Raw genomic sequence first — 12,163 nt, 5'->3', positions numbered from 1 at the left:
TGCTCCCCCCCACCCACACGCCGTCATATCAACCCCTCCCCCCACACACACCATCATAGCAACCCCTCCCCCACACACACCATCATAGCAACCCCTCCCCCACACACACCATCATAGCAACCCCTCCCCCACACACACCATCATACCTCCTCCCCCCCCCCCCCACCCACACACCATCATACCTCCTCCCCCCCACCCACACACCATCATACCTCCTCCCCCCCACCCACACACCATCATACCTCCTCCCCCCCACCCACACACCATCATATCAACCCCTCCCCCCACACACACCGTCATAGCAACCCCTCCCCCCACACACACCGTCATAGTAACCCCTCCCCCCACACACACCGTCATAGCAACCCCTCCCCCCACACACACCGTCATAGCAACCCCTCCCCCCACACACACCGTCATAGCAACCCCTCCCTCCCCCCACACACACCGTCATAGCAACCCCTCCCCCCACACACACCGTCATAGCAACCCCTCCCTCCCCCCACACACACCGTCATAGCAACCCCTCCCTCCCCCCACACACACCGTCATAGCAACCCCTCCCTCCCCCCACACACACCGTCATAGCAACCCCTCCCCCCACACACACCGTCATAGCAACCCCTCCCCCCACACACACCGTCATAGCAACCCCTCCCCCCACACACACACCGTCATACCTCCTCCCCCCCCCACCCACACGCCGTCATAGAAACCCCTCCCCCACCCACACCGTCATAGCAACCCGTCATAGCAACCCCTCCCCCCACACACACCGTCATAGCAACCCCACCCCCCACACACACCGTCATAGCAACCCCTCCCCCCACACACACCGTCATATCAACCCCTCCACCACACACACCGTCATAGCAACCCCTCCCCCACACACACCGTCATACCCCCCCCCCCCCCACCCACACACCATCATATCAACCCCTCCCCCCACACACACCGTCATAGCAACCCCTCCCCCCACACACACCGTCATAGCAACCCCTCCCCCCACACACACCGTCATAGCAACCCCCCCCCACACACACCGTCATAGCAACCCCTCCCCCCACACACACCGTCATAGCAACCCCTCCCCCCACACACACCGTCATACCTCCTCCCCCCCACCCACACACCGTCATACCTCCTCCCCCCCACCCACACACCATCATATCAACCCCTCCCCCCACACACACCATCATAGCAACCCCTCCCCCCACACACACCGTCATAGCAACCCCTCCCCCCACACACACCGTCATAGCAACCCCTCCCCCCACACACACCGTCATAGCAACCCCTCCCCCCACACACACCGTCATAGCAACCCCTCCCCCCATACACACCGTCATAGCAACCCCTCCCTCCACACACACACATCATATCAACCCCTCCCTCCACACACACACATCATATCAACCCCTCCCTCCACACACACACACATCATAGCAACCCCTCCCTCCACACACACACACACATCATAGCAACCCCTCCCTCCACACACATCATAGCAACCCCTCCCTCCACACACATCATAGCAACCCCTCCCTCCACACACACACACATCATAGCAACCCCTCCCTCCACACACACACACATCATAGCAACCCCTCCCTCCACACACACACATCATAGCAACCCCTCCCCCCACACACACACCGTCATACCTCCTCCCCCCCACCCACACACCGTCATACCTCCTCCCCCCCACCCACACACCATCATATCAACCCCTCCCCCCACACACACCGTCATAGCAACCCCTCCCCCCACACACACCGTCATAGCAACCCCTCCCCCCACACACACCGTCATAGCAACCCCTCCCCCCACACACACCGTCATAGCAACCCCTCCCCCCACACACACCGTCATAGCAACCCCTCCCCCCATACACACCGTCATAGCAACCCCTCCCCCCATACACACCGTCATAGCAACCCCTCCCCCCCCACACGCCGTCATACCTGCTCCCCCCCACCCACACGCCGTCATAGCAACCCCTCCCCCCACACACCGTCATATCAACCCCTCCCCCCCACACACCGTCATATCAACCCCTCCCCCCACACACCATCATATCAACCCCTCCCCCACACACACCATCATATCAACCCCTCCCCCACACACACCATCATATCAACCCCTCCCCCACACACACCATCATATCAACCCCTCCCTCCACACACACATCATAGCAACCCCTCCCTCCACACACACATCATAGCAACCCCTCCCTCCACACACACATCATAGCAACCCCTCCCTCCACACACACACATCATAGCAATCCCTCCCCCACACACACATCATAGCAACCCCTCCCTCCACACACACACATCATAGCAACCCCTCCCTCCACACACACACATCATAGCAACCCCTCCCTCCACACACACACATCATAGCAACCCCTCCCTCCACACACACACATCATAGCAACCCCTCCCTCCACACACACACATCATAGCAACCCCTCCCTCCACACACACACATCATAGCAACCCCTCCCTCCACACACACACATCATAGCAACCCCTCCCTCCACACACACACATCATAGCAACCCCTCCCTCCACACACACACATCATAGCAACCCCTCCCTCCACACACACACATCATAGCAACCCCTCCCTCCACACACACACACATCATAGCAACCCCTCCCTCCACACACACACACATCATAGCAACCCCTCCCTCCACACACACACATCATAGCAACCCCTCCCTCCACACACACACACATCATAGCAACCCCTCCCTCCACACACACACATCATTGCAACCCCTCCCTCCACACACACACATCATAGCAACCCCTTCCTCCACACACACACACATCATAGCAACCCCTCCCTCCACACACACAGAGTTTTGGTGGGTTGGTGTGTGTGAGCTGATGTTGTTGTTGTTGCTGTTGTCGTTGTAAAGGTACTCTCCTGAGGAGATCAACAAGCTGAAAGAGTGAGTATGACATCACTTCCTCCTCTAAATGTGTCTCCAGTCCATATGTGCTGCAGTCTGAGGATGTGATGTGTTTAGGCTGAGACAGAAGCATGGTAATGACTGGGCCACCATAGGAGCCGCTCTGGGCCGCAGCGCCTCGTCTGTTAAAGACCGCTGCCGACTAATGAAGGACACCTGCAACACAGGTCAGATACTTTATCCTGGAGGGTTTGTGCTTTAGGAAGCAGGTCAGATACTTTATCCTGGAGGGTTTATGCTTTAGGAAGCAGGTCAGACACTTTATCCTGGAGGGTTAATGCTTTAGGAAGCAGGTCAGATACTTTATCCTGGAGGGTTTATGCTTTAGGAAGCAGGTCAGACACTTTATCCTGGAGGGTTAATGCTTTAGGAAGCAGGTCAGATACTTTATCCTGGAGGGTTTATGCTTTAGGAAGCAGGTCAGATACTTTATCCTGGAGGGTTTATGCTTTAGGAAGCAGGTCAGATACTTTATCCTGGAGGGTTTATGCTTTAGGAAGCAGGTCAGATACTTTATCCTGGAGGGTTTATGCTTTAGGAAGCAGGTCAGACACTTTATCCTGGAGGGTTTATGCTTTAGGAAGCAGGTCAGACACTTTATCCTGGAGGGTTTATGCTTTAGGAAGCAGGTCAGATACTTTATCCTGGAGGGTTTGTGCTTTAGGAAGCAGGTCAGATACTTTATCCTGGAGGGTTTATGCTTTAGGAAGCAGGTCAGACATTTTATCCTGGAGGGTTTATGCTTTAGGAAGCAGGTCAGATACTTTATCCTGGAGGGTTTATGCTTTAGGAAGCAGGTCAGATACTTTATCCTGGAGGGTTTATGCTTTAGGAAGCAGGTCAGATACTTTATCCTGGAGGGTTTATGCTTTAGGAAGCAGGTCAGATACTTTATCTTGGCGGGGTTAATGCTTTAGGAAGCAGGTCAGATACTTTATCCTGGAGGGTTAATGCTTTAGGAAGCAGGTCAGATACTTTATCCTGGAGGGTTTATGCTTTAGGAAGCAGGTCAGATACTTTATCCTGGAGGCTTTATGCTTTAGGAAGCAGGTCAAATACTTTATCCTGGAGGGTTTATGCTTTAGGAAGCAGGTCAGACATTTTATCCTGGAGGGTTTATGCTTTAGGAAGCAGGTCAGATACTTTACCCTGGAGGGTTTATGCTTTAGGAAGCAGGTCAGATACTTTAGCCTGGAGGGTTTATGCTTTAGGAAGCAGGTCAGATACTTTATCCTGGAGGATTTATGCTTTAGGAAGCAGGTCAGACACTTTATCCTGGAGGGTTTATGCTTTAGGAAGCGGGACTTACAGTTGTCTGTGTGTGTAGGGAAGTGGAGTGAGGAGGAGGAGAGGCGTCTATCGGACAGTGTCTATGCCCTGGCGGGTGTGTGTCCGGGCCGTGCGGTGACGGGCGGGGTGTCGTGGGCGGCTGTAGCTGATCTGGTGGGAACGCGGTCGGAGAAACAGTGTCGCTCTAAATGGCTCAACTACCTCAACTGGAAACAGAGTGGAGGGACGGAGTGGACCAAAGACCAGGATCTCAGCTTAGTACACAGGTAGGTCTGGGTGGTGGGGGTCTGGGTGGTGGGGGTCTGGGTGGTGGGTGGTGGGTGTCTGGGTGGTGGGGATCTGGGTGGTGGGGGTCTGGTATCTGGGTGGTTGGTATTTGGGTGGTTGGTATTTGGGTGGTGGGGGTTGGGTATCTGGGTGGTGGGTACTGGGTGGTGGTGGGTATCTGGGTGGTGGGGTTCTGGGTGGTGGGGGTCTAGGTGGTGGGGTTCTGGGTGGGTAATTACATTTATTAGAAAGCAGAATTCAAACCAGCTTTATTGATGAAAGTACCTTTATCTGGTGTCTACTTCTTCTGGCTTACTCTCTCTCCGTGTGTGTGTGTGTGTGTGTGTGCAGGATAGTGGAGTTGGATGTGGATGATGAGAATGAGTTAAAGTGGGAGGAGCTAGCGGGGGGGTGGAGCAGTGTTCGCTCTCCTCAGTGGCTCAGATCTAAGTGGTGGAGCATCAAGAGACAAGTAGCCAATCACAAGGAACTGCCCTTCCACGGTAACACCCCTGGGCCTCACCTCTGACCCTTACCTCATCTTTTCTCACCTCTGACCCGACCCTTACCTTTCCTCACCTCTGACCCTTATCTCTCATCACTCCTCACTTCTAACCCCTTACTCTGACCTCTCCTCTTGACCCCTGACCCTTACCTCTCATCATTTCTCACCTCTGACAGCTGACCCTTACCTCTCCTCACCTCTGACCCTTACCTCTCCTCACCTCTGACCCGACCTCTCCTCACCCCTGACGCTTACCTCTCCTCACCTCTAACCCCTGACGCTTACCTCTCCTCACCTCTGACCCTTACCTCTCCTGACCCCTGACCCTTAGATCTCACTCCTGACCCCTACCAACTCATCTGACCCTCTCCTGACCCCTACCTCTCACTCCTGACCTCTGATTCTTACTTCTCCCTCCTGTTCTCTGACCCTTACCTCTCCTCACCCCTGACCTCTCATATCCAGTATCAGCAACATGTTTAAATCATGCATGTTTACAAACTAGTGATAGTGTTACTACTGCAGATAATACTGTGTGTTTGTGTGTAGTGTTACTGAAGGGTCTTCAGGAGTTGATGGAGACTCAGGTGCCGTTAGGGGCGGGCACTGGGCCAGGTAGCCCTTCCCTGCAGATCCGAGTCACGCGATTGGAGGAGTGCTGTAGCTCCCCCCCCCGGCCCGTCACAGCACTGCAGATCCCCCTGCAGATCACACACCTGGGTCAGTACAGGGGAGGGGAAGTAAGTGTGTGTGTGTGTAGTGACTGGTGTCTCTATCAGCCTCAGACAGTGCTGGTGTGTGTGTGTGTGAGTGGGTGTGTGGGTGTGTGTGTACTGACTGGTGTCTCTATCAGCCTCAGACAGTGCTGGTGCCAGTGACACAGAGACCATCACCCTCAACACTGCTGCTCTGCAGACCTTACAGATCCTACCTGTGAGTTGGATTAGACCATAATATTACCTTGTAGACACAATGTTGATGTAATCCTCTTTTAATCTCACTATGCTATCACAACAATCACTGTGTGTGTGTGTGTAGTCTTTCCACCTGCACCCTACAGGGACTCCAGGGACATACTTCCTTCAGACAGCAGCCAATCAGAGCCTGCCGCTCAGCCTTTCCAGCAATCCCACCGTCACACTGACGGCTAGCTCGTCCCCCTCGTCCCCAGAACACATCATCCTACACAGCCTCTCGGTGAGTGTTAGGGATGGAGCCACATTTACAGAATGTGTCAACTTTCAGTGGACATCCCCATGAGTGTCTTTCAGAACCCCTCCTAAAACCCCACCGGTTTAGGTTTGGTTGTCAGTGACATTTAGTTAATTCCCCTGTTTGAGCGACAATTAGAGTTTTTCTTGCTGGGGAACGTAACAGGAAGTAATCTAGTAATTGATTCAGCTTTCTGTACAATAGAAGATATTTAAACCCAGACAGCTTTTAGAGAAACACTTGTGACCGATTATTATAAATAACGTTCAGTCTCTCAGTTATATTATGATAAATTACGTTTGTCTCTCTTAGTTAGTACTATACCCCTGGTGAACTAGTCCTTAGTTAATAATATACCCCTGGTGAACTAGTCCTTAGTTAGTAATATACCCCTGGTGAACTAGTCCTTAGTTAGTAATATACCCCTGGTGAACTAGTCCTTAGTTAGTAATATACCCCTGGTGAACTAGTCCTTAGTTAGTAATATACCCCTGGTGAACTAGTCCTTAGTTAGTAATATACCCCTGGTGAACTAGTCCTTAGTAATATTGTTCAAAATAATGTTCACACCCATAGAAACTAATTATTATCTGACTTTGAGTGCAGCATGTTTTTTTGTTGTCAGACGGAGGGTCTTTGTTCCAATGACAGCGTCATCATTCAGACGGTCACCTCTGACCACAGCTCTCCAGAGCCTCTTTGCCAATCACAGCTGGTTGTGGAGATGCAGGGGGAGGAGCCAGAGCAGAACTTCCTGATTGGTTCCTCACAAGGCGGAGCCACCGAGACTCCGGAGCCAATGACAGACAGCTTTACTGCCAAGGTCCTGGACTCTCCCTCTCAGGAGCAGGCGGTGGATTCTGGGATAGTGAAGGGGGCGGTGCTTATAGTTTCTCCTACAAATGTCAGCAGCACACTGACAGGTACACTCACTCACTCTCACTCACTCACTCACTCACTCACTCACTCACTCACTCACTCACTCACTCACTCTCATCCTCCTCTTCTTCTCTCCTTCAGATCTGATCCTGGAGAACCAGGATGGCTCTGACTGAGCTGGATGACATCATCACTGATGGAGCCCATCAAACAGCAGAGTGGACATGTCATAATTTTGGACATTATTTCTGATTGGCTGAGTTGGCCATTAAGCCCCTCCCCTTTAAATGTTTTCTTGGGTATGGCAGTAATACTGGTATGTAAACCGCCATCAAACCCCAAGAAGAAGTTCTCTTGGGTCAGAGGTGAGACTATGATGTCATTGTGGGCTCCTGTGGGGGCCGGCCTGACCGTGTGTGAGAGAGAGAGTGAGTGTGTTGCAGAACGGCTTTTCCAAACTGTCCATTATAAAGACTGCAACCAGAGCCACAGATATACACTGAGTGGACAAAGAACTTCCTAATATTGAGTTGCAACCCCATGTCAGAAGGCTATAAAATCCTTATTTAACCTGTCTCCTCTCCTTCATCTACTCTGAAGTGGATTTAACCTGTCTCCTCTCCTTCATCTACTCTGAAGTGGATTTAACCTGTCTCCTCTCCTTCATCTACCCTGAAGTGGATTTAACCTGTCTCCTCTCCTTCATCTACTCTGAAGTGGATTTAACCTGTCTCCTCTCCTTCATCTACTCTGAAGTGGATTTAACCTGTCTCCTCTCCTTCATCTACTCTGAAGTGGATTTAACCTGTCTCCTCTCCTTCATCTACCCTGAAGTGGATTTAACCTGTCTCCTCTCCTTCATCTACTCTGAAGTGGATTTAAGCTGTCTCCTCTCCTTCATCTACTCTGAAGTGGATTTAACCTGTCTCCTCTCCTTCATCTACTCTGAAGTGGATTTAACCTGTCTCCTCTCCTTCATCTACCCTGAAGTGGATTTAACCTGTCTCCTCTCCTTCATCTACTCTGAAGTGGATTTAACCTGTCTCCTCTCCTTCATCTACTCTGAATGGGATTTAATAAGGGATCCTATCACCTGGTCAGTCTGTCATGGATAGTGTTCTTAATGTTTTGTCCAGTGTCGTTGTAGATTCTCTGGTTGCTCCGCCTCAGAACAGCATCCTACAGTTTGTAGGTCCCAGTGTTTCTGTTGGAACCGTCTGCCTACTGACCACACAAAGAACAGGACAGATTCTCATTCATCTGACACTGTGAATTATATCTGCATTTAGTTTATTTATGTGTAATAAAAACTCCCACAGTTGCTACTCTGGTGTGTTTTAGTACTGCCTGACGATCGTCCGACACTTTATCCCCGGTTATACCTGCTCCTTTGTCCTGATCTTGTCCACATTCTGATTTAACATTTTGAGACAGGTGTTGGCAGGTTTACATTGACCTGGGTTTACCAATATTGTGAAGGGTATTCCTACCCAGGCCTGCAACATTCAGGCCCTACCCTACCCAGGCCTGCAACATTCAGGCCCTGCCCTACCCAGGCCTGCAACATTCAGGCCCTGCCCTACCCAGGCCTGCAACATTCAGGACCTGCCCTACCCAGGCCTGCAACATTCAGGCCCTACCCTACCCAGGCCTGCAACATTCAGGCCCTACCCAGGCCTGCAACATTCAGGACCTACCCTACCCAGGCCTGCAACATTCAGGACCTACCCTACCCAGGCCTGCAACATTCAGGACCTACCCTACCCAGGCCTGCAACATTCAGGACCTACCCTACCCAGGCCTGCAACATTCAGGACCTACCCTACCCAGGCCTGCAACATTCAGGACCTGCCCTACCCAGGCCTGCAACATTCAGGCCCTACCCTACCCAGGCCTGCAACATTCAGGACCTTCCCTACCCAGGCCTGCAACATTCAGGACCTGCCCTACCCAGGCCTGCAACATTCAGGACCTGCCCTACCCAGGCCTGCAACATTCAGGACCTGCCCTACCCAGGCCTGCAACATTCAGGACCTACCCTACCCAGGCCTGCAACATTCAGGACCTGCCCTGCCCAGGCCTGCAACATTCAGGACCTGCCCTACCCAGGCCTGCAACATTCAGGACCTGCCCTACCCAGGCCTGCAACATTCAGGCCCTACCAAGGCCTAATTGCTTCTGCCAAATGTAAAGATGGAAACCAGAAATAACTTCCACCGTTTAGTAAATCTATTAGCTGCTCCTCTGTCTGTCACTCACTCCCTCTGCATGCACTCTGCTCACGGTGGATCAGTCTGAGTGGCTGAGAGGTGGGATGGGCTGAGAGTGGCTGAGAGGTGGGATGGGCTGAGAGTGGCTGAGGGGTGGGATGGGCTGAGAGGTGGGATGGGCTGAGAGTGGCTGAGGGGTGGGATGGGCTGAGAGGTGGGATGGGCTGAGAGTGGCTGAGGGGTGGGATGGGCTGAGAGTGGCTGAGAGGTGGGATGGGCTGAGAGTGGCTGAGAGGTGGGATGGGCTGAGAGTGGCTGAGAGGTGGGATGGGCTGAGAGTGGCTGAGGGGTGGGATGGGCTGAGAGTGGTTGAGGGGTGGGATGGGCTGAGAGTGGCTGAGAGGTGGGATGGGCTGAGGGGTGGGATGGGCTGAGGGGTGGGATGGGCTGAGGGGTGGGATGGGCTGAGGGGTGGGATGGGCTGAGAGGTGGGATGGGCTGAGAGTGGCTGAGAGGTGGGATGGGCTGAGAGTGGCTGAGAAGTGGGATGGGCTGAGGGGTGGGATGGGCTGAGAATGGCTGAGAGGTGGGATGGGCTGAGAGTGGCTGAGAAGTGGGATGGGCTGAGAGTGGCTGAGAAGTGGGATGGGCTGAGAGTGGCTGAGGGGTGGGATGGGCTGAGAGTGGCTGAGAGGTGGGATGGGCTGAGGGGTGGGATGGGCTGAGGGGTGGGATGGGCTGAGAGGTGGGATGGGCTGAGAGTGGCTGAGAGGTGGGATGGGCTGAGAGTGGCTGAGAAGTGGGATGGGCTGAGAGTGGCTGAGAGGTGGGATGGGCTGAGGGGTGGGATGGGCTGAGAATGGCTGAGAGGTGGGATGGGCTGAGAGTGGCTGAGAAGTGGGATGGGCTGAGAAGTGGGATGGGCTGAGAGTGGCTGAGAGGTGGGATGGGCTGAGAGTGGCTGAGAGGTGGGATGGGCTGAGAGTGGCTGAGAGGTGGGATGGGCTGAGAGTGGCTGAGAGGTGGGATGGGCTGAGAGTGGCTGAGAAGTGGGATGGGCTGTGAGTGGCTGAGAGGTGGGATAGGCTGAGAGTGGCTGAGAGGTGGGATGGGCTGAGGGGTGGGATGGGCTGAGAGTGGCTGAGAGGTGGGATGGGCTGAGGGGTGGGATGGGCTGAGGGGTGGGATGGGCTGAGGGGTGGGATGGGCTGAGAGTGGCTGAGAGGTGGGATGGGCTGAGAGTGGCTGAGAAGTGGGATGGGCTGAGGGGTGGGATGGGCTGAGAATGGCTGAGAGGTGGGATGAGAGTGGCTGAGAAGTGGGATGGGCTGAGAGTGGCTGAGAAGTGGGATGGGCTGAGAGTGGCTGAGGGGTGGGATGGGCTGAGAGTGGCTGAGAGGTGGGATGGGATGGGCTGAGGGGTGGGATGGGCTGAGAGGTGGGATGGGCTGAGAGTGGCTGAGAGGTGGGATGGGCTGAGAGTGGCTGAGAAGTGGGATGGGCTGAGAGTGGCTGAGAGGTGGGATGGGCTGAGGGGTGGGATGGGCTGAGAATGGCTGAGGTGGGATGGGCTGAGAAGTGGGATGGGCTGAGAGTGGCTGAGAAGTGGGATGGGCTGAGAGTGGCTGAGAGGTGGGATGGGCTGAGAGTGGCTGAGAGGTGGGATGGGCTGAGAGTGGCTGAGAGGTGGGATGGGCTGAGAGTGGCTGAGAGGTGGGATGGGCTGTGAGTGGCTGAGAGGTGGGATAGGCTGAGAGTGGCTGAGAGGTGGGATGGGCTGAGGGGTGGGATGGGCTGAGATGGGCTGAGAGGTGGGATGGGCTGAGGGGTGGGATGGGCTGAGAGGTGGGATGGGCTGAGAGTGGCTGAGGGGTGGGATGGGCTGAGGGGTGGGATAAGCTGAGAGGTGGGATGGGCTGAGAGGTGGGATGGGCTGAGGGGTGGGATAAGCTGAGAGGTGGGATGGGAAAATGTGATGTTAATTTCCTTACCATAAGTCATTGTAGAGAATTTGGCAGTACATCCAACCGGCCTCAGAACCGCAGGTGTCGTGTGGTTTGCTGATGTCAACGTTGTGAACAGAGTGCCCCATGGTGGCAGTGGGGTTATGGTATGGGCAGGCATAAGTTACGGACAACGAACGCCATTGCATTTTATTGATGGCAATTTGAATGAACAGAGATACCATGGGGAGATCCTGAGGCCCATTGTTGTGCCATTCATCCACCGTCATCACCTCATGTTTCAGCATGATAAAGCACGGCCACATGCTGCAAGGATCTGAACACAATTACTGGAAGCTGAAAATGTCCCAGTTCTTCCATTCTCACCAGACACGTCACCCATTGAGTATGTTTGGATGCTGTGGATCGACGACGCGTTCCAGTTCCTGCCAATATCCAGGAACTTCACACAGTCATTGAAGAGGAGTGGGACCACATTCCACAATCAACAGCCTTATCAACTCTATGTGAAGGAGATTTGCCTCAAGCAGCGCGACACATGGTGGTCACACCAGATACTGACTGGTTCTCTGATCCACGCCCCTGCTTTTCTGTTTTGTTTTTGTAAGGTACCTGTGACCAACAGATGCATATCTGTATTCCCAGTCAAGTGAAATCCATAGATTAGGTCCTGATGAATTTATTTCCATTGACTGACTTTCTTAGAGTTCATATAACTGTAAATCTTTGAAATTGTTGCAAGTTACATGTAAGGAAGTTTCACAAGACCGTAGCGATAGCTTGGCACATGAGTATTATTAGAATATGGCAAATTATTGCGGTTTTCACGGGCTACCAGAGGCATGAGACA

At 53.5% G+C, this 12,163-nt stretch overlaps 1 protein-coding gene across 3 annotated transcripts in view; it reads left to right on the top strand.

Annotated features, from left to right (window-relative positions):
- dmtf1 (cyclin D binding myb-like transcription factor 1) overlaps positions 1-7,758 on the top strand; it is a 32,756-nt gene extending 24,998 nt beyond the window's left edge. For 2 of the 3 annotated variants that reach the window (XM_036972739.1, XM_036972740.1), the window contains exons 7-15: positions 2,933-2,965; positions 3,044-3,153; positions 4,314-4,542; positions 4,895-5,046; positions 5,598-5,768; positions 5,902-5,981; positions 6,087-6,245; positions 6,886-7,183; positions 7,281-7,757. In XM_036972739.1, the coding sequence (XP_036828634.1) occupies positions 2,933-2,965; positions 3,044-3,153; positions 4,314-4,542; positions 4,895-5,046; positions 5,598-5,768; positions 5,902-5,981; positions 6,087-6,245; positions 6,886-7,183; positions 7,281-7,315 (1,267 nt within the window). In that variant the 3' untranslated portion in view covers positions 7,316-7,757. Of the gene's footprint in view, positions 1-2,932; positions 2,966-3,043; positions 3,154-4,313; positions 4,543-4,894; positions 5,047-5,597; positions 5,769-5,901; positions 5,982-6,086; positions 6,246-6,885; positions 7,184-7,280 lie in introns of all 3 variants that reach the window. The other variant, XM_036972741.1, reaches the window with a different exon arrangement.
- Positions 7,759-12,163: the final 4,405 nt, after the last annotated feature.

The sequence above is a fragment of the Oncorhynchus mykiss genome, unplaced genomic scaffold, assembly GCF_013265735.2.
Source record: "Oncorhynchus mykiss isolate Arlee unplaced genomic scaffold, USDA_OmykA_1.1 un_scaffold_191, whole genome shotgun sequence".
In the NCBI taxonomy this organism is placed as follows: domain Eukaryota; kingdom Metazoa; phylum Chordata; class Actinopteri; order Salmoniformes; family Salmonidae; genus Oncorhynchus; species Oncorhynchus mykiss.
Note: the sequence above shows the minus strand (reverse complement) of the source record. Positions and strands in the feature narration are given on the sequence as shown.